Source organism: Malaya genurostris, chromosome 3 (genome assembly GCF_030247185.1).
Source record: "Malaya genurostris strain Urasoe2022 chromosome 3, Malgen_1.1, whole genome shotgun sequence".
In the NCBI taxonomy this organism is placed as follows: Eukaryota; Metazoa; Arthropoda; class Insecta; order Diptera; family Culicidae; genus Malaya; species Malaya genurostris.
In genome coordinates, this window is record NC_080572.1 from 190,813,954 (window position 1) to 190,837,935 (window position 23,982).

The 23,982-nt window shown below is 35.7% G+C and overlaps 1 protein-coding gene across 4 annotated transcripts in view; it reads right to left on the bottom strand.

Annotated features, from left to right (window-relative positions):
* LOC131438578 (phosphatase and actin regulator 4-like) overlaps positions 1–23,982 on the bottom strand; it is a 487,676-nt gene that overhangs the window by 41,355 nt on the left and 422,339 nt on the right. For 3 of the 4 annotated variants that reach the window (XM_058608682.1, XM_058608685.1, XM_058608684.1), the window contains 2 exons: positions 6,240–6,488; positions 5,405–5,968 (listed from right to left, as the gene is read on the bottom strand). In XM_058608682.1, the coding sequence (XP_058464665.1) occupies positions 5,405–5,968; positions 6,240–6,488 (813 nt within the window). The remainder of the gene's footprint in view (positions 1–5,404; positions 5,969–6,239; positions 6,489–23,982) is intronic. The other variant, XM_058608686.1, reaches the window with a different exon arrangement.

Consider the following 23,982-nt stretch of genomic DNA (forward strand, 5'->3'; position numbering starts at 1 on the left):
GGAACAACAACTTGACCAAATTGGTGCTGCATAAAGCATGGCTGGTCTGAAAATTTGTTTATAAATTAACAATTTGTTTTTTAGACAGAGCTTAGAATTTCTGTTTATAAGAGGATATAAACATTTAATATATTTATTACACTTTGCCTGGATTGCTTCAATGTGATCCTTGAAAGTGAGTTTTTTGTCATACTTTAAACCTAAGTATTTAGCTTGATCAGACCATGTCAATTCCAAGCCATTCAATTTAAGAATGTGATTATTGTTTGGTTTAAGAAAAGAAGCTCTTGACTTATGAGGAAAGATAATTAATTGCGTTTTTGCTGCATTTGGCTTAATTTTCCATTTTGACAGATAATCAATGAAAATACTTAAACTTCTTTGTAGGCGACTGCAGATCACTCTTAGATTTCTACCTGTGGCTAACAGACTTGTGTCGTCACAGAATAGCGATTTCTGAAGTAAAAATATTATACAAGATTGGAGCTACGCTCGAACCCTGCGGAACACCGGCTCGTACGGGTAGCAATTCAGATTTACAATTCTGATAGCTAACCTGAAGAGTACGATCAGTTAAATAATTTTGAATCATTTTGATCAAATAAATAGGAAACTGGTAAACAGACATTTTTGCTATTAAACCTTTGTGCCAAACACTGTCGAATGTTTTTTCTATGTCTAGAAGAGCAACTCCAGTGGATAACCCAGAATATTTATTTGATTTTATCATGTTCGTGACTCTTACAAGTTGATGAGTAGCTGAATGTTCATGACCAAATCCAAACTGCTCTGGTAGAAAAATTGAATTCTCATTTATATGAGACATCATTCTCAACAAAATATTTTTTTCAAAAAGTTTACTGATAGAAGAAAGTAAGCTAATTGGTCGATAACTTGATGTTTCTGCTGGGTTTTTATCAGGTTTGAGGATAGGAATTACTTTAGCGTTTTTCCATCTTTTTGGGAAGTAAGCTAATGAAAAACACTTGTTGAAAATTTTAACCAGGAGTCTCAAGGCAACATCGGGAAGATTTTTAATAGGAATATTAAAAATTCCATCATTACCAGGAGCCTTCATGTTTTTAAGTTTCCTAATAATTGATTTAATTTCATCAAAATTCGTCTCAATAATGTCATCTTGTGATAACACTTGGGTTGAAATATGCTCATATTTCAGTGAGACTTCATTTTCAATAGGACTCATAACGTTCAAATTAAAATTGTGTACACTCTCGAACTGCTGAGCAAGTTTTTGAGCTTTTTCGCTATTTGTAAGAAGTATTTGATTTCCTTCCTTGAGAGCAGGAATTGGTTTCTGAGGTTTATTAAGAACCTTAGAAAGTTTCCAGAAGGGTTTAGAATATGGTTTAATTTGTTCAACTTCTTTAGCGAAATTTTCATTTCGCAAAAGAGTAAATCTATGTTTAATTTCGTTTTGTAAATCCTTAACTATGTTTTTCATAGCAAGATCACGAGAACGTTGATATTGTCGTCGACGAACATTCTTCAACCGAATGAGCAGTTGAAGATTGTGATCGATGATAGGAGAATTTAATTTAGTTTGAGCTTTGGGAACTGAAAGATTTCTAGCTTCAATAATATAATGATTCAAATTATCAATTGCTGTGTCGATGTCCGCAGAATTTTCTAAAATAGTTTCATGATCCACATGATTTTCAATGTGAGATCTGTAATCCAACCAATTAGCTCTATGATAGTTGAATATAGAACTAATTGGATTAATTATAGCTTCGTTGGAAAGTCTGAATGTTACTGGAAGATGACCTGAGTCAAAGTCAGCATGTGTAATCGGTTCACTACAAATGTGACTTTGATTTTTTAGAACCAGATCAATTATAGACGGGTTTCTCACGGAAGGGAAACAAGTCGGATTACTGCACACCAAAAAAATCTGAATTTTACAGGTAACTTAATCCCTCATACGATGTAATTCATAAAAACCTAATTTGTCAAATGACGGAAAATTTCATTTTTAATGACTTAATGTTAGATTAGCTTGAATTTTACTGGTTTCGACTGTAACTTGCATTCTGTTAGTAGGTGCGACTGTATGAATTTAAATGCACCTTTTACCAGCCAAGCAGTTGTGTGCCTCTGTGGCTCAGTCGATTAACAGACGAGCTTTGCGATCCAATGGTTCTCAGTTCAAGTCGCGGCGCTCGCTATCTATCAGTATTAATTTTTTTATTTAAATGAATTTCGTGTTATGGAATTTTGGACACAATATTAAATGTTCTTCCGCGTAAATTTGCGTGAACTGCGACGCTCCATTTATGCGCATCTAATAAGATGTAAAATCACAGGATTTTTTCGAAGTGTGTGGGATGAAAAACTGTGAAGTAACCAGCTGAGAGTTGATTATGAAGTATTTTACCATTACTGTTATTTTGCCTACAATTCCACTGGACATGCTTAGCATTTAAGTCCCCTATTACGACAAATTTCGATCAATATCTTGTGAGTTTTTGCAAATCGCCTTTAAAGAAATTTAATTGTTCGCCGGTGCATTGGAATGGCAAATATGCTCCAGCGATGAAATAAATTCCATGAATGGTTTCAACTTCGATTCCCAAGCTTTCAATAACTTTAGTATTGAAAGAAGGTAAAATTCGATGTTTAATTTGCCGTTGGACAAAAATGGCAACTCCACCACCCATTCCAGTAAACCTGTCAAATCGATGAACCACATAATGTGGATTACTTTTCAATTTGACATTTGGTTTAAGAAAAGTTTCTGTCACAATGGCAATATGGATTTTGTGAACTTTGAGAAAATTATAAAATTCATCTTCACTCGATTTCAAAGATCGAGCATTCCAATTTAAAATATTCAAATAATTATTTAACATCACTGTTAAATTTTAAATTCATTATAATATTATTTGCAAATTGCCATCCGATTTGAAATGCTTCAAAAAGTGATGAAGTCGAATTCATTCGGTCGATCATTTGAAAAAGTTGATCTTGTAGGTAGATCATTATATTTTCAGTTATATCGCCTAAATCAACTTCATTTAAAGAAGCGAATGGCATTGACGGAATATGTGTAGGTAGACTGCCATTTGAAGAAGATGATATGGCCGATCTACCTATTAATAAATTGTTTTCGTTAGAAGATGAACTGCAAGACGGTCCTGTGTTTTGATTATTTACATTAGAAGAATCAAGTGGTAGATTTCTACCTGTTATACTTTAATGAAGTTAATTTACTCGTACTTTGAATATTCACAGAGATACTGTTCTCTGAATTTACTAGCGCAATGTCATTCCTGTGAAACACATAAAATTTGAAGAGCGTTTTCTCGCAATCGTTCGCTTACACAATTACTCACAATTACAATGAAATTACTGATCCAATCGATCCGAATCTATTTTTTATTTTGTGAGGCGTTTTACAGAGAAGTGTGTAAACCTTTAATTCGTATGAAAAAAGTGGTTCCAAAATATTATTTTCCATAAAAACAGCAAGAAAACACATTTCTTTAATGTAGATAAGTATTAAACATTGACTGTTTTAAAATTTGGGTCTTTGAAGATGCTCGATATGTTTGCTATTTTGAATAGTATAAATATATAAAAACTGTTTTTTATCCTCAAACGAACATCTATAGATGCTCCAAAATGAATTTTTCTCTTTTCCGATTTCTGCACAGTCAAATAATGAAAATGAACAATATTTACTACCGTTTCATTGAGTGACCCCCTTAAAAGCGAACAATATCTCATTTCGCCTGCTCAAAATCTAAGGCGTTATGCTATCTTACTGACCTTCCCAAGTGTCGCGTAAAACGATACAAAACGATTGGATGCTTTGACAGGGTTGCTTTAATCAAATGTAATTTGGTCGCATTCGCGTGTTGACGTTAAGCGGCCCTTTATTATTTATCCAAAGTATTGTCAATACCGTCAATCCAATTGCCTTGGTGACTTGTGTCCGCATTTTTTTCCAAAAAAAACTAGCGTTTGGATTTGAATATTGCAATTGAATATTGAAACTTTAAGGAAAGAGTTCGTTGCACATATTAAACAGTTTCCTCTCTAGAGAAATAGTATTGATGAGCATTTTTAATTTTTTGACAATATTTTCATCAATCCGATGAAGTTCCCACTACACGGTCAATAGTATTGTCAATACTCCTTGTATTGACGATAGAATCGCCTCGAGTAAGGGCCGCTTTAGATATGTTTCGATGTTGTAAGATTTGAAATATAGTTTTAAATACAGGAACTCGTTTGATAATTATAAAAACTTTATCGTTTTCAACAATTCAATTGCGTGTAAGCCTGACTTGAACACAAATTTGGTGTAGAATATGTACCGGAATCCCCAGCACCTTGGCATGCGCTGTAAATATAATTGCAAACAACTGTGCAATCGATATAATTTTGACAGATTCGAGTATAGATGTCGTATTTTTCGAATTATTCGATAAGTTTAATAATCGAATATTAGTTTCAAACTAATCGTTTAAATGCCGGTAGATTATCTGGGTTATTAATCTATCAATCGATCGATATTCCGACATCCCTAGATACGACACAAATACAAAGGCAAACAGAGTCTATGTTCGTGGTTCGCGTGTGCATTGTTCTTCGAACTTTCACACGAATACTAAAAGCTTCGCATATAAACTATTAATTATCATGACGACTGTTTGAACGATTTAATAGAAAATATCGATCTTTCAAAATTTTGTTTTACTTGTTTCACATCTATAGGTCGACCAACCCCTTAAAGTTTTCGTAGGTTGTTGAATTCATTGGACTTTTTTTCCAGTCGCCTGCTGCGTCGATAAAAAATAATCAATGCCATTCGAGAATTATTTTGAAATTAAAAATGTCGGACGTTTTTCAACAGCTAACATTGAGGCACCCTACTGAGTACTTCAACTTTGAGTGGAAACATTTGTGTTGTTATTATTGTATTTGATTTTTGTTTTAAGCCGGTGGTTATTTTTAAAATGGAGCACCCGGTGCCGCCGGCGTCGATTCACTGCGGTGGAATTTTGATTGGAATGAAAGTTGAAACGAATTCGTGCGTGGGTTTGTTCGTGGTGGTTACACAGCAAAGGCGTCATATTTGAAGGAAAATATGAAAGCTGAAACGGGAGGCCTGCGGCAATGAGGATCTATCGAAACGTTGTGTAAATATTAGTACGAATGAATAAACAACCTAGTGATTTAGTCGCACTACTACAGTCGCGGGTAAAAATATCTAATGCTATGAGTGGATTTTCATTCATGTAAAAGTTGGTTTGTTGTCACAACGAATTGAGCAGGATCGAAGGAAGAATTTACTCTCCAACCAACGCACAACTGGTGCAATGGACTGGGTCATACGTCATTTGCAAGTTAGGTTAGGTAAAAGCGACTGTGTACTTACCGTCGTAATCGTAATCATTCATATCTAATGGTATAATGTTACTCGCGCTAATACTATTATTGCTACAAGTAGTAGTGGAATGCACGTTAGGACCATGCGGTCGTCCGCCGATCATGGTCGGACTTGGTGTTGAAAACATTGGCGGCGGAGGGATGGGTCCGATCTCCGACACAGGAATCGGCGGTTCCGGCAACTCCGACAGCATGATGTGATTGGATAGGTGATGATGGTGCAGGTGGCCGCCATGTTGCTGCACATGCTGCTGTAGTTGCTGTTGGAGGGCCTGCTGGTGCTGGTGATGCTGCTGAGCGACGGCTGCCGCAGCGGCTGACAGTGCAGCTTGTGTTGGGAGCTGGGATTGCTGCTGTTGTTGTTGCTGCTGCTGCTGTTGCTGGTGTTGCTGCTGCTGGGCGACAGCGGCCGCAGCAGCAGCTGCTGCTAGGGCAGAGTGCTGATGTGATTGGTGCTGATGTTGCAACGATTGGTGTCCGGATTGTTGCAACTGTTGCTGGTTTGATTGGTTCTCGTTGGCTGGCGGTGGTGTTTTCCGTTGATTATCTTGAACTGCAACGATTGGAAAGGTCCGTGGTTAATATAATGAGTTTCAAAAGTAAATGTGTATTCAAAAGCATCACTACGAACAAGTCTGAAAGCTGAATAGCTGTGCAAGTAATTTCTATTGCAAGTTTCTATGCCAAATACACTATTATCGTTTAAGAAAAAAAATACTTGAAACTAGTCGACAATGCTGTTTTGAAAACTTTCACTATTGTAACTAATGTACAGTGGGAAAGTGCTAAACAAACAACCGGTTACATCTAATTTGAATACTTACAACCCTCACTGTTATGATAGCAGATAATCCGTCGGTTTAGTTTCGTTGGTCCAAGTGTGTTCGGACGTTCCGGCTTGGACTGTGTCTGTGGGGGCGGAAGCTGAACGCCTCCCTCGATCGATGCTAGACCGTGACCGCCTGCGGTCGACTGCTGCTGCTGTTTTGATCCCCCACCGGAACAGGACTGCTGCTGCTCAACGCACGAACCATTTGCACTACTTTGGACGTCAGTCTTCTCTTTCCTCGGCTCTGCCGGTTCGTTGTTTTGAGGATAGTAGCGCAAGGTGTTGATTGATTTTGTGTGTAGTACAGGCAGTTAGTTAGTAGGTGGTCGTCGTTGATTTTATGTAGGTGATGACGAACGATGATAAAAGTGGTAGTTGTGTTACGGGTTGTTGTGCGTTTTGGAGGTGCGCAAGTTACAGGTAGTTGGGAAAGAAACAAGAAAAACGAAAACACAATGTAGCTAAAGCAACTGGATCAAAACACATCACACACATGGTCTTTGATTGAGTTGTAAGTTTGTTGGCAGCGTTTGGGCAGATTTGACTAGCTCAAATCCAGAGGCATGTGAATTTAATTACACTAGTGACAAGTGTTAGAGCTACGTATTGCTGGAGCTAGGATGTTACAGCCGTTTTCAGTAGTGAACGAGTTCTCTTCTAATGTACTACAACTTAGCATCTTAGCAGCTATACTTTGTGCATCTAGCTAATGTGAGACACTGTGCCCAGATTCTACTACCAAATTTCAATCCCTTTCGGCAACGAACTCTCAGTCACATACAAACCACCATTCTTCATGCTCAGCTGAAATCATCACACGTAACCGCACGTACACATACACACACACATATTAACCGAGTATAATGACATAAAATTAAATTACACCAATGTTTTATCATTGGAACAATCATATCGGAAATTAGACATTGACAACTGTATATTTTTATTTAACACAGCTAATGCTTGAGCCCACTTTCGTCAAACTTTATGGGCATTATCCCGTTCTCGCACGTCTTAACCTAAAGTGACAACCTTGAAAGTTTTCCGTAAAAGCCGCATCACGACACTGTGCGGTTCACCGCATCCATAAATAAAGCGAAGGGAACTGAGCTCGTTCAAGCCCCACAAAAAGGCTCTTACTACCGTGGCATTACATTTCGTATTCGACCACTTTTCCCACTTTGAAAATCTGATACCCCGATGCGAGCGAGCTGTCAACACTTCGCGAACACATAAAGTGAATCTTGTTGAGCTGGCAGAAAGTTGAAGTTCAACCATAAACTACTCGGTTCACTGGAATACGCCGGATGTGCCACCAGAAAGACATATCCTTTCGTTACCACTACTAACTATGTCGTTGGTGGAAACTGAAGAAGACGAAGAAGAAGAAGAAGAAGGTTACCTAACCCCACCAAGCTCATTCTTATACTTTGCCAGCAATCTGGTGTCGATTGAAAAATTATCAAAGTTACTCTGCAGGCGCATACACAGGATGACGGTGATGGAAGAAGTCCTGTTATATAATATGTTGGTGGTTTGGATTAATGCTGGAATTAATCACAAGCAAAAAAAATGTAGTAAGCGATTGAAGCGAGAATGATGGATGATCGTTGAAAAATTATGATCCAAATTGATATCTTTTCCCTGCATCGCTTAACTTTTGAGATTGAATATATGAGAGTGGTTATTAATATTCCCGACAAACTTTGCTTTCTCAGTTTCGGTATTCGCAAGATGCTAATAGCCTTCGAAACTATGATTTAAAGTTCATTTTCACATCTTCACTGAGGCAGTCGATAACACAAAACGAACAAATGCTACGGGTACCGGAATCACTACGAAAGAATAAAATATAGTTGACTTTGAGTAGTGCAAAATACAACCTTCGGCAGGAGAACTCTTAAGCTTAGGAGCAAATGCATTATTATTAAACAACTGTATTTAAGTTGATACATTTTGGATTTTGTATAAAACATTGCTTACAGTATATGTCTATCCATTGAGCTAATACTATGAAGCGAAATCTGCGAAAAGTTACCGCAGTGACGGGAATCGAATCCGTTGCTTTCTCCTAATCGGATTACACTACCCTGCATTTGAAACACACGAAGAAACAGCTTATTTGAACATTGTTCATCTGTGCTCGTGTGTCACGCAGTTCAATAGAAGTCATATCCCTATTGCAATCCCTCCGCTTCTACCGTCAGACGCAAAGGTTTCCATATAAAAACTGCCCCCAAACAGAAAAAAGGGTTGTTTGAAAGGGTTTATATTGGAGATGATTTTCCCAAAATTTTAACCCTTTAAGGCCATCGTCCAAGTACCATGCGCGCGGGTGGTTTTAAGAAATTTTCGATGGAAATTTTGAAAAATTTGCCGAAACCAAAAACATACAGACCTTTGAAATACTTTTATCTATCTACAGGGTGAAAATGGCTGGAAAATTTGGAGGATTTTCCGAGTCTTATCAAAAATAGCTCTGAAAAATGAGTGTTTTTGTGATCTTTCACAATTATCTGGAAAAATAATGCGATGACATAAATTTTCATAAATTTTTTTCAAATAAATCTTATGATGGCTACAAAGATTACATTCGGACACATTTTTGAGAAACCTTTTCACTCTTTTCATAGAAAATCCACGAATTTCAAAAATTTCAACGAAATCGGTTATATGAAATTCGTTGATTTTCCATGAAAAGCGTGAAAAGGTTTTCCAAAAATGTGTCCGAATATGATCCTTGTTGCCAGCATAAGGTTTTTTTGAAAAAAAAAAAAAAAATTCATGCCATCGAATTATTTTTTAAAATAATTGTGAGAGAAGCTCATTTTTTCAGTACTATTTTTGATAAGACTCGGAAAATCCTCCCAATTTTTCAGCCATTTTTGCCCTGCAGATAGATAAAAGCTTTTCAAAGGTCTGTATGTTTTTGGTTTTGGCAAATTTTTCAAAATTTCCATCGAAAATTTCATAAAACCACCCGCGCGCATGGTACCTGGACGCTGGCCTTAACTGCCATATTGGTGCAGTTAGGGTGGTTCTTCTGATTTTAATTTTACAATTTTGGTACCACTCTAGATTTTACGTCAAAAATAAATCATTTATGAGTTCATTACACTGTATTTTTTCAGAATTTCAAAAAATGTGGACGGGTATAATATCAGACTTTAAAAAAATTTATCATTCGGAAAGCATGCGTCTCCATCAAATTGTCATCATCCTATGGAGACGCATGGTATTTAGTTCTAAAATCATATATCACATGCCCTTAGAACTAAACACCATGCGTTTCCATCTACAACTTGAGTTCAGAGCTTAAGAAAGAATTTTCATAAAGTAGGAGTTCTTTTGCAGAAAAAAGTATTCCTAGATACCAAGCGCAAAATCAAGGAAAATCCAAAACAAGCGAAATCTAAAAAACTATCGGCATGTCATCAGGATAACAGACGACAAACATTTGAAAATGGTTCTTGAATGTAATTCGGAAGGATCAAGAAAAAGAGAAGCATAGCGAGCAAGGTGGGTCGATCAAATGGAGGCAAAGAGTGGTCATAGTATGAGCTGTAGGGAGACGACTTCTAAATACAGAATAGACGGGCTGAGCTGATACGTGAGAAAAGTACTCCACGAAACACCAGAGAAAGGACACTAAGTGCAAGCAAATTCGATGAACTATATTAGCGAAAGCGTTTGAAATTCAATTTTTATACTTAGCTCAGTTTCTCATTTATTCTTAGTTAATACATTTTTCGATTTTACAATAAGATTTTCCAAAACTGTTTAATAAAGGGGTCCTCTTCAGGAAATAGCAAAAACTGAAAATATTAAGTTTAAAAGAACATGTTGTTTGTATAGAAAATCGACAATGCAAATTAATACGTTCTTTTTTGGTCCTCGGGACTTGCTGCAGGTGCTTCGATTTGATTTCTATCTGGTTTATAGTATTTCTAAGGACTGCTAATATCTAACCTCGAAACCTCCAGACTATCCCGCAGGATGTTTAAGTTAGAAACGAATTACAACCTTCCGCTGGCACACATGTTTACTAATGCATTCCCTACATCATTGCTTGGCAAATCAACCCAGGCGTGCGGGCGTGTGTAAAAAACATAAGGAATAAAATACTTTTATCATTATTAATTACGTCAATACTCAAGCCCAGAGCTCATGTTGTACATGGAAACGCATGGTATTTAGTTCTATCATATAATTTTAGAACTAAATACCATGCGTCTCCATCGGATGATGACAATTTGATGGAGGCGCATGCTTTTCCAAATGATTTATTTTTTTAAAGTCTGATATTATACCGGTCCACATTTTTTAAAAATCTGAAAAAAATACAGCGTAATGAACTCATAAATGATTTATTTTTGATGTAAAATCTAGAGTGGTACCAAAATTGTAAGTGCGATTAACAAAAATTCGAATTCTGAACATTTTTTTCCACATGAAATACATTTTGAAAAATTCTGAAAAAAAATCAGAAAGGTTTCCCATAACTCCTGAAATATTCCATAATTTTTTCAATTTTTTTGCTAAAGAGGTTTTTGAAAAATAGAAATAAAATGAAAATCAGAAGAACCACCCTAACTCCACCAATATGGCAGTTGAAGAGTTAACATTGTGGGAAAATCATCTCCAATATAAACCTTTTCAAACAGCTTATATCAATTTTTGTTCTGTTTGAGGGCAGTTTTTATATGGAAACCCGGCTACACCCTTTGACACATTTTTTGTTTGTCCCTCTCGCTGCCGATACTTTATATTGTGTTTTTTTATACACTGTCATGCTTTTAACCCGTTATGATATAGTGTATTGACGAGGATCCACTGTGTTCGACGGATGTTTTCTTCACTTTATTTCATTTATTTCAGCATTGAATGTCAGAATGAGTGGGGAATAGAGAAAAGAGTGCGTCCGAGAGTGATAATGAGTTTACTTCGACATGGGCATATGATTATCGTGTATCTCAGTTGACAGATAGAATTACGCGAGTGCAAACGTGTTTATACCTAAACTGTATATTTTATCAGTTTAGAGTATAGCAGTAAATCAAGTATCAAATAAATTCTTTTTTTTCACTATTAAGAACTTTAAAGTCGACGCTCTTCACAAATACATAATCACCGATCCTTTTGAAATTTTGAGCACTATTTTTTTACATAATTTAAGAGGTCACAATAACAAATTGACAAATTTTTATCGCAGAAAAATTGTGTTTGCCCTTCCAAACAATCGCAAAAAAGTGAAAAATTGAAAGTTCGTAGAACCCTCGTAGCGTTATCTGGGCAAGAAACGACCAAATAACTGCTGCCATTGCCGTTATATTTCAAGATTTCTATTCAAAAATTTACACAATATTTTTCGTATTGAAGTTACTTAAACAGATTTTGCCCATACGTAAGAGAGAATGTCCGAAATGGAAAATTGTACCTAGAAATAAACAAAAACTATGATTTATCTTATTTGATTTGATTTGATCTGAACCAAATCAAAATTCGTTCAAATATATTAATTTATACAAAATATGCCTCTCTGTTACGTGAGCTTTAAGAAAGTTGTGACAGAAAAAAACAAAAATTTTCGATAAATTAAATACTAGCTATAGCAAAGATTTCTACGTTATTCTTTAGAAACTATAAAATTTTTCAATGAGACAGAAAATTATTTTTTCTTAGCAAAAAAATAGAGTTTTTAACTAGCAAAAAACAGCGAAGATGCGATATGCAGACGCACAATTGATATTGAAGACCTATTAGCTTTACATGCTACTGTGAAGAAGATATAAAACCACTAAATTCGAAATATTTGGATGTAAAATGCTGAGATTGATTGTTTTATTTCTGCATTGGTAATGTGATAATAGAGCACAATGTAGGAATGTCAAAATAGAAAGACCGAAAATAGCTTTGTTAATGTTATTAGACAAATGAAAATTGTTACCCTTGGTTAGGACAATATTTACGCGAATTATGCTTTTCTCCTTCATCATTAACAAAATTAATCTGAAGACAAAAGGAGAAGAATAAAAATATCACTGATGGTTATTGCCACTCGAAGGTTTTTATTTCATGTTATCTTTTGATTATTGTAAACTAAGGCAAACTTAACCATTAAGATTTTCCACAAATACTACTGTGGGCAAAAAAATAGTAAGACTTTGTTCATAATTTCAAAATTCTTTATTTATTCTTCCAAATCTATTTCGTACCCCTCAAAGTAATCCCCCCTGGCCACAATACACTTGTGCCTACGTTTTTTCCAATCCTCGAAACAGTTGGTAAAGTATGTTTCCGAAATAGCCTTCAATGTGCGTAGCGATTCACGTTTGATGTCTTCAATTGACTCAAAACTTAGAGCGGTCATTTGAGTTTACTGAATAGCAAGAAGTCGCACGGAGCTAAATCAGGCGAATCCGGTGGTAGCGGAACGATATTTGTTGAATTTTTCGCGAAAAAATCACGAAGAATCAATGCAGTATCCAAGAATTGTCGGCCCATAATTCCGGCCTCTTTTTATGAATAACTTCGCGCAAATGACGCATAGCACTCAAATAGCACTCACTTTATTGACCGTTCGGACGATAGGAAGGAATTTGGAGTGCACCACACCTCGACAATCAAAGAAAACTGTTCACATTACCTTGATTTGGACGTGGTTCGTCGTCCACGCGTTCTCGATCCTCTTTGAACAACTTGTACCAATCAAAAACACTTGCTCGCGACACGTAAAGTGAAACGTAAGAATTATAGCGGTTTTGTAATGGCGTTATATTTGTTCTAAAATAGCACTGCTTTTACATTATATATGAGCGCAATACAATTATATCAAGTTAACTATGATGCAGTAACTGCAGTGCCTTTATGCATTTAAATTTAAATTTGCAATATATGACTGACAGGTTATATTAAAGCTACAATATAAATTTCTGGTTTATTTCGAACCAGTTTAGTGCTATAACTTAATACTTATGGATACTTGAGTAGTATGAAGTTTTTCACGTGTCCCACGTGTTCTAATCTAACGAATCATATTTGTTGCATCCAAACAATTTTTCATGAAATACAAAAAACAAATACTTATGATTTGGTCATGCATAATTAATCTCTCCCCGTGTTCAGACATCTTTCTTCTGAGTGGCGATACAGTGACGATCCTTACTCGTCCCATGGGATGGGAAAAGCCCCTTGCGATTCCAGATGGCCTTGTAGCCCGTTGTCTGTCTTTCGTTCCGTTTTGTTGCAAAGAAAGGAAAAACCCGAAAGTCGCATTATCGATACCGTCCCTGGAGGGGACAACTTTGGGATTTGTTGTATGTATGTAAATGCCACTCAACTAACTGTTGAATTCCGCTAGGCTCGAGAACGACGATAGAGGAAAGCTCACCATTGAGCTGGAGGAAAGATTTAGTGCCGGGTGGAATCTGTTGCCGAATTTGGTCCAACACCAGCGACAACGGTGGAACACTTTCGGAACCGAAGCGAGTTCGTTAAATGCTGGACGGGTACTCCGTGCGAAGGTCGATTTAACAAATTGCTTCGTACGGTGCGGAAATATGGAATGATAAATTACTTGTTCATTCTCTAGACTAAACGACTTTGACGATTTGTTCGGTACATTTCTTTTAACTGTTTCTGATTGATGTTAACAGACCAGTCCATTTGAATCGCATCCCGGGTCAGTACGGAATAATAAATTTATAACAGCGTGAATTGTTTTGCAACGAAGATTTTAAATGTAAAATTGGTTCCGAATAGCTATTAAAGCTTTCCTCTTCAAATTGGTTGTCGAGAAGTAGAATGTAGAATATAGGATTGGATTAAAATCATATTAAATTACAAACAGAACTTGCTCAGTGATATAGTAAATGAAAACAATCCTTAGTACAGTAACAAATAAATTAAATTAACGATAGTCAAATGCGTCCTTGAATTGCGTTATAAAAATCATCATACTTGTACACTTGTACGTTTTCGTTTGAAGCGTTTGTTGACATACCACCTCTATAAGAAAACTGTATAAAGCTATGTCAAAAAATGTTCATTACGAACATTTAGAAATAAAGGAAGTTTTCTAACGTATTGCCAGACTATCTTGACCACAAGTGTTCAAAGTAATTTTGAAAATAATTGAAAATTTTACAAAAAAATATATGAAAAGTATCTGAAAAATTAGTTATTTTGAAAAGTTTACGAAAAAAACATTATTTGAAAAGTCTACTGATTTCATATTAGTCAGTGCACAATTGCAATTCATAAGATATTTTTTGCCTTCTTTTGTAGGTATAAACATGAAGCGAAAAAAATGACAGCCAGCGTAATGAAAATTTAGAACTATCATATCATGACTACATAATCCTAATTGATTCTAAAACCTAAAACAACATGCATTTCGTCACGTTTTGAGTTAGGTTTATAAATTATGTCTTTCTGTACCAGTAAAATGTAGAGAGAAATTCATAATCTTGTTTCTGTTCCATAAACGCATCCCGATCAGATGCACATAACAAAATCATAACACAAGTATATCAACAATTGATATGTATAACAATTTGTGTTGAGTTTTTCCGTTGCTTTATATCGAAATATAATGATCGGAATTTCAAAATACTAAAAGAAAAAATTTTATCACTAAATAAATTATTCATTCAATAAAAAAAATCATTCAACAATTTTGAATTGAAACGATGCTAAAAGTTAGCTGTGATATAGTTTTTCTGTGTTAAATTTGCTATCTAATTTATTACAACTATTGTTATAAATTTCTGCTTTCGAACCTCTGTAGTTATATCAAATTCAATAATAATTGTGATACAAACGTTTTACGATTTTGTTCCCGTTAGAGTCTTTTTTGTTATGATTTTTGTTATTTTAACAGCTTACCAGCCAAAAATATTTCAAAATTTGTTACAAAATATTTCTGAAATAAATTACTTCAGTTGTTATAATTCTGTTATTACCATCTGGTCGGGATATCAGTCCCATACTGTTTAAATTACATTGAATTGATGTTATTAAAATATTTCGTGCAATATTTAGCATTCTGTAGCACAACAGTTTCTGTTGAACTGCCAATGCCAGCTCGTGACTCAACGCAACCTTCAAGCGGACGTAGAGTTAATGCCACACACAAAACATTTGTTTTGCACCGAAGTGAAATGTCTTTTCTGTCGTGCTGAACGAAAACGAGTGTTTTGTAATTGGCATTAGCAGTTCATCAATAACTGCTAATGCACTGATGAGTCGAAGACGAAACGTTAAACAAAATAAAAGAATTAACTGACCAGTTTATTGGAACTCATTTCTATTTACATCGTTACTTATAAAAATACACTCTTTGAATTAAAATTTCTGGCACATATTGTTTAATTTTGGAACCCAAAGTCCTATCAATATTTACGGCGTCGTGGGATATTTTATTAGAATCTAATTCGATGGAAATTGGTAAACATGACTGAACCTTAAAAAAGTAAATACCACAAGTTTAAATTTTGAAAATATGCCATCACGTAATTCGGGAATCGGAAGTGGAAGGATCCAAATAGAACAAAACAAAAATCAATGCGATTTTAAAGCTTTAATCGTATGACCATTCGTTTCTCGTATTAGAAAACCTTTCCGACATAGGGAGAATCGAACCCAGATAAGCTGCGACGAAAACGATAGTCTTTCTCATCCTGTTAAGGCTGTCCAAATCGCACTTTCTCTAACTCTTGTTTTTTATGGACTACTACTAATGATATTTCACTTACAACTCATTCAATTAATTTCTAGCGATTTTTAATTACTGGTCATACGGGAACACTAAGTGAAAAGGCGTGCTCTCTATTCATCGTTAAATCGTAACAGCTGTTGAACTGAAAACGGACAACAGTGAAGAACCGCTAGAGATATTTTTGCGCATGAATACGCTACCACTCGATCAGACAGGGCCCAACCGAACAACAAAACCAAATGTTTACTTTAAGCAGTGTATTTTGAGCTGAGCTGATTACTCTCCTTACACATGTCGACGTCCTGGTGCGCTGTTAAAGTGACTAACCGAGGAATTTGGGCCATTGATCCGTCGCCGGACGTTACTGTCGCCGTGCTGTGTTAGCTGTCCTAGGTGGATTCTGTGTCTCAGTGATTCGGTGTTGAATCAAGCGAGATTTATCTTGTGTTTGAGAAAAACACGCGTATTTCGAGAACTTAGCGTAGCAAATCCAATAATGAGTAGAATACCAATCAAGACCTGAGTGATCATTTGTTTGTCCTAGCACATGCCTGTTGTTTTTTTTTTGTAGGGCACAAAACAATGGTGGCCTACATACTTTGACGATCAACGAAATATAATGCGTCTCCATGGAAATGTTAGTAATAGAGCTGTGCGCCGCCGCGCCACGTCGCCGCCGCCGATAATTTCGACACGCCGCCAATTTAAGAAAAAGATGATCAGCGCGCCGGTTATCCCATTTTAATCGTGCCGCCGACAATATTACATCAGCCGAAAAAATGATTTTATCAATGTGGAAAATTGTTTACAGTTTTCATGAAAATTCATTGAAAATTACAGTACAGTCACTTTCCTCCTACTTATACTGAAAATCAGTACTACCGTTGTCAACCGAAGCCAATGTCATTTGATTCAAAGTCTATTTCTGTCTTTATTTAAAAGGTTTTGAGCTATTGGCACATTATCGCAACATTATCGGTCACGACATCTGAAAATGAAAAATGGAACCAAGAAAAGGAGGGTTCTTCCGAAAAAAATAAATAATGTCAGGTTTTTTCGGATTAACCAGTGTAGTGTTGATTTCTCGGGTACTAGAATGTTTAGCGATCGAGTACCATTTATTTTGGATACTTTATTTGTTATTTCCGGGCATTTGAAAAATGGTATTGAACAAAGTTTCATGCTCCATTCTAAATAAACGTTAGCTTTCGCACAATAAATTAAGATCAACGTTACCAACTCAAAGTAAAAACATTTTCTTCTACTTCTACTATGACTTTTCAAATGAATTTACCCGTTTTTATAAGAAATTGTTACAAATGTGAAGTAATTAAAATTTGAATTTGTTAATTTGATATTATTTTTATATCTGAATGAATTTGAGCGCCAAATCGATTTTATGTTAATTACATACGTATGAAAAAGATATACTTATTTTTTGAGTTGATCAAACGATTTTCATACATGATAATTATCAACTATGTAAAAAGCGATTTGAAAAATAGTTCCGAACAAAACTTCATATTTCTTGCTCATAATAAAAAAAAAAACCTTTGTATATGAATGATATATTTATTTAAACAATAGTCAACCATCTCCAAATAATTGCACTTATACTCATCTCAATTTCTCTTCTAATTCGATGCATTCGAAACCATTTACCATCTCTATTCACTACGTTGGCTTTAATGGATCACATAAACATTAGGATCTTTGATTGTAGGTCGAAAAAACAATAAGATAGAGAAATTGTCCTGTGTGAATCAATATTAAAATTTTTAATATGTTTATAATTGATTACGCCGAATCGCGCCGCCTCCGCCGCCGATGTTTTCAGGAAATAGCGTCACGCCGATTCGCCGCCGCCGCTGGTCAAAAAGACGTTTAAGCCGCCGATGTTGACAATTTTGATCGGCGCACAGCTCTAGTTAGTAAGTTATTGTTTGTTGCATTTTCACTTCTATATCATACCTCCTCCACTGAGCTGCCCTGAATAAAATATCAGTATTTATCCGCATTCACTATTAAATCCAAATTTTACAATGAAATGAAAAAAGTCATATCTTCATATCTCACTCTACAACGACAAAATTAATTTTTTTGAATGTTTTCTCAACAAAAATATAATTTCATTTCCATATACTTCCAAAATGCTGACATGACGTAGACTTTTATTGCTTAACGGGCAACTTGGAGTCAAGTCATTTAACTCTTAGTCTGACAATAATGTTTCATAATGTAGAAAGTTGTTTAGGTTTCAAATAATCATATCGTTACAATTTAGTGCTGATCAACAAATATCCACACGATTTAAAAATTTTCAGATCAATTTGCGATTCGTCCACTGATTATGAAATTTTTATCTCGTAACTACTACCAAATAAAGCTCAGACAAAAAAAGTTTAATTTCTTTCCTATTTTTTGTGAAATATGTATAAATCTGTATTGAATTTAGCAACGAAATCTATACGCACAGGCAAACATCTGTATAATACAGATAAAATTATATAAATGGCATCTCTGATCATCTGAAACAGTTGGTAAAATGAACCAGCCGCTTACGACGGGGATCACAGAATCAAAGAATAACCAACCAAGGCACCGGTGATAACACGAATGTATACCGTCGTTGTTGACTGCAAGCGGTCTCGTTTTGACCTTCTATACAACAAATTAGAATTTTTCTCAAGGAACAAATGCCCCGTCATCTCAAGAAAGTAAATTCGTTCCAATAGAATGAAACGAATAGTGTTACAAACGTTCAATTTTTTAAGAAAAGGAAAGCAATTGAATCGGCTTAAAACAATAACATTGCACATCATGTGGAGTACGAAAACGTCCAAAAACAACATTCCAGTGTACATGGAGGATTGTTCTACAGAGATCCGTGTGTATGACCATTCTATAGAAGCATTCGATGAAACTATTCGGAAAACTATGTCCCAGTACGAAGAGATATTTTGCATTGAAAAGAACGTGTTGAAGGTGTCTTGCCCCAGTGTCCAGAATGCCTTTACGCATTATTACGCATGTCAAATAATACCATGATATCTCGAAAACTATTTGATTGTTTCTGCTGAAATTTCTACAGCATCTTCAGCACATTGGCAACTTCAAATTGAACTAAAAGAATTAAGATTGATTCGATAGTTTTTGTTCAGCACGAGGTGTGACAATTAAATAATGATACTAATTTTTTTTGTAGCGCTTGAGTAAACCTGCGATCCTCCTTTCCCCGGCATCTTTCGCCTTTTCACTGATATATTTATCGTCGTTCTAGCATGTGAAGTTCGCCTGCTGTGTCGTGTTGAGTAGACGAGTGTTGGTGGTGCTCTTCACGAAAACTAAGCGTCCGAGTGGACGAAACCGGCTTCGGAAACGTGCGCTAAAATTGTAAAAGTGAAAGGTGATAATGCTCTTGGTCGTTCGTAGGTGTTTTGATGGCATTAGCGAGTTTAAGAAGAAGCGTTAAAGCATAGAAGACTCGACACACTGTACAGGCAAACCGATCGAACTGCGGACTGACTGAAGCTTCATCGGGGCAATCGTAAATCACGTCTGTTATCGCCAAGTACTCGGAAGATTGCAGCAACGATTCAACAGGGTGCGCTAAAAAATCGACATCGTCTCGTTCCACATCATCATCAACGTGTACTTGTACTTGATATTTCAAGGGATTGCCGTATTGTAACAACTGCCTCATTCGCCCGATCTGTCACCCTGTAACTTTTTTTGTTACAAATACAACAAAATCGGTTATCAAAGGATTGGGGAACCCTCCGTCGGTGTAGACTAGATCTTTTGGCGGAGACTAGTCGAGTAGTTCTGCGACGTAGCACCAGTTTTGGGTCGTCGAGGCGCCAGTGAACCGGAAGTTACCCTCCAGCCGGCATCACTGGACCGACCTCGTCATCCAACTGGTCGATCCCTCGAGAGCAGGATGCTGATCCCCATTCTGCATAAATCTGGGGAGGGTGCTGTGAGCACCAATAGCCTTCCACCCCAAAGTAATACCTAGCGGTGGTGCCGGGGAGGTAGGGTTGGAGATCCAAGGTGTTTTAGTGGGTAGTTCCAATCAACAGTTGGGTAGTCCTGTGGAGAGTCTCACACTCCGTGCGTAAATGCATTTCACCTTGTAAAAAAAAACATACATTCAGACGGCCGACATGCCAGTCGACGCGGCCCAGAAATGTTACAAAGCATGGAAAACGGGCAGAAATCGTTGTATAGTTTCCCAGAGGGACTACTTCAAAAAGTATGGTGAAGTTGTGAAATTTTTTTAAAATATACGATTTTTATGGAATCAGTCTCTTTACTTAATTGTCACACCTCGTAGGTACTAAAAAAAGACTAAACACAAAATTTTTAATTTTGTTTCATCGGTTTAGAAAAAAATATCAAAAATACTTAAAAACGACCGTCACGCTTGTTGAACCCTTAATGGTCTGAGGACAGTGGGTCGCGTATAGATTTCGAATTTTTTTTTTCAATTGCCCACCACACTTCCCTACACCAAAAAACTCAACAAGGAGCCCCCTGGTAATAGACGCAACTAATCTCAGTTCATTAACACTGGCAAAATTTTAATATTAAAACAGAAAAACTGGGATTAAAACAACTAAAACTAACTAATTTATTGGTGTGGAATCCTAGTGGAAATAAGTTTCCTTTTAAGGGATCCACGTTTAATATCTAAAATTGAATAATAGAATACTGTTGACGTTTAACTAATATTGATACACAGATAGATTACGATTGTTCAAACTGTACGCTTATTGTATGAAAATTTCATTTTAGTCTTTGTCTAAAGTAGTGCTTCAATCTAGATCTAAATATGGTACGGATGTTTATTTGTTGTATGTCAAGAGGAAGTGCATTAAATTTATTAGGACCAACAAACAGAAGCTCAGAGTTGTGGTTGTTCAAATGCGTTGCAAGTCTTCCTCCCTGACTCCCTAAATTCCATTTGTGTTTGTGTGTTTAGAAACTTTGTTGAGTAGATTTGATTTCTCTTCTCTCCTCTACTTTTCCCGGACACAACCAGGAAACTAAAGCGAATAAAATGACGGATGCATTGAAACTGACTTTGTTTCACAGCAAAATACAAGACTTTATTTTTATCGCTATAACATACATGTTTTTAGGCAAAAATTGCATCTAAACTAAATTATTTAGACTTTGTAACGGTAGATTTATGATTCAAGCCTTCAAAGCCGAGATATTCGATGAACAAGTAGAGGTATGCAATTCTGATTGTTCCAATTTTCAACAGTTCTTCAGTGAGAAAAAATACAACAGTAGCTGTAAACTCAATGAATTATTCTGAAAATTTCACAGAATGTTCTCAACTAAATTATGAAGAGATTGTCAGGTGGATTTTTCGATATTCATCACCGTTTCCAAGAAAATTTAATTTGAACGGGAAAATAGCAAAAAAACTACGTCTTTAGCGTACTGTCCTCAGCCCTCAAGGGAGCCTATAACCATCTTATCTAATTCTCACACTGAACATAATATACTTATGTAAATCGCTGGTAACCTACGACAATAAGTACAAGGCACGCCAGGAAGGATCTTGAACTTTGGTGCAAACAAAGGATTTGTACAAAGCAAATACTTTTCGCTTGCTTAGTGGATTATGTTGATAAGCCTAATAACAGGAATTCTTTGAGTCATCTTCGAGAAAGTTTAATTTAATAAATGTGTCGATTATATACATGCAGACATACATTCGAGAAAATTTAACTAGATAAAAAATGCGCGGTTAGTTGATCACGTCACTTTTGTCATTATATTCCCGGAACCGAATGTGACAACCATTTATTCTTTGAACTTGATCAATGGCTCAATAGTATCTCTCAAATAAGCCAAAGCACGTAGAAAGCGGTTTCCACATCAATGAGAAATTAGAGCGGAGAAGAAAAAAGTGCGATATTCGGTTAAGTCACTTATGTCATTATATCTCTGGAACCAGTCATTAGATCTTCGAATTTGATCAATGACTCACTAGTAGCTTTTAATCGAGGTTTGTTAAAGTCGGTTCAGTCATTTCTGACAAATAATTTTCGAACCTGATCAAGATTCGAATTCCCACTCCACCTTCCGATATTTTGCCCTGCTCTAGATGTAAACAAACCATGAAACACATTTTTTCTACGCATAGGGGTAAATATGTTGCGTAGAATTGCTACTGCATTTTGGTGACATAATCACTCATCGTATTGATATATGTTTACGATAAACTATCAACTCTGAAGAATGATTTGTGCAAAACTTTTTCGGACCATCATTAGAAGGTTTCTTCTTAGAATGTTATTATTTTTCACTCACCTCAAGATTTCAACTGCTGTTTATAGCTCTGTGACATAAGTAAGCTTTATGAAACACTTTTGAGTTGTTCTTCACCGGTAAACTTATTCTCTGATTTAAACATTTTATTATAAAACCTTTGAATAACTCACAGTTCCACGATTAAAAGATTGCCGGCCTGGTTTAGTATTGGTAATACCACCCTGTTATATTGGCAGTGATGCCATACATAATTAGAGAAAAAAACTATGCAATGCACTAAAAATGGCATTATTTTCAATTAGTCGCACATTGATATAGTTAAAATTACGGATCAAAACTACTTTCGTACATCACCATCTGAAATTTCAATATTTTTTTCAAAAAACGATAACATTTCCCTTATTTCCATTTCAAACATTGCTCCCCCTCCAAGTTATCCGCAACCCTGTTGTCTTATTTACCGTTGCTATGGAATGCAAAAAATAAACAAACAGTTCAAGTATTGCAATCTTTTCAAAATACTTCATCCATCTAAGAAGAGGAAAGCAGCGTTCATTCGCGAAAATCAATAGAAAAATAGTTGAAATCCGTTGATAGAGTGTGTTTTGGGTAGTGAGTATGTGCGGGACTCATCAGTTCAAACAGTGGAAGAACTGCCAGAAATACCGATTCAAAAATCCAATCAATAGGTAAAGTTCTAAAATATTTTCGTCAATGTATGAAATTATATCTTCGAATTTGCATGATAAATCTTTCCAGAGCAAATAGCCGATTTGTCATCAATCCCTCTCGTCAAGAGCCACTTGAGTTTTCTCTGGGTGAGGTTGCTTTCCTATCCGAAAACGATGATGTTGTCGACAAAATGGAAAATGTAGAATTTGTTGGTTTGTGATTTTTGAACATGGGAGCTTCATATTCAAAAATTAATATCAATATAAAAAGCCATTGCAACAGAGATAGTACTGATTATATTCCCATTATATTTCGTGTTACTATACTCAATTCATCAATGTAACAGCTTCCTTTTTACTTTGTAATGTAAGAAAAATGCCAAGAACCAAGCGAAGGCAAACAGTAAACTATCTTCGTTGGTACAATCACTTTATTCTTTTGTTCGCATGATTGCAATTTGTTAACTCCAGAATGAGCATGTAAATGAGATAGGTCCACTCTGTTCTGCTAGGTGATTTGAATAGTTTAAATGTTTACATTTTGTTCTGGCAATTGTATTCCTTTCAGCACATAAATATTATTATTTCATTCCTCTCTACTCACAAATACTATTACTATATGAAAAAGTATTGTTTCACCAATACTTTTACATTTATTTTCCTTGGCTTCTGTCCACGGTCACCTTAAAGAATATACGAAGGTTCGAAACTTAATTTAAGCATACTACAAAAAACCGAAACGTTCTTAGTATGCAACACGAAAACTGTGGATAGAAGATTTGAGTACAATGCTAATTAATAACGGTTTTGCATTTGTAAGTGTTATTGCGATTCACAAAAGCACTTTCTTACGGCGTGCAGCAAATGACAAGAAGAGTAAAAACCGAGGCAAAATTAAATTAAATTTTTTTTTATAGTTTTACGATTAAAACCGTAACTTAGTATCTGTTACAAAAGCATTGATGATATTTTAACGTTCCAATCGTTTGAATTTCCTTTGATGATGCTCAGTATATCAAACTGCAGCTTTGGCTATTCATAAATCTTATTATTGAAGC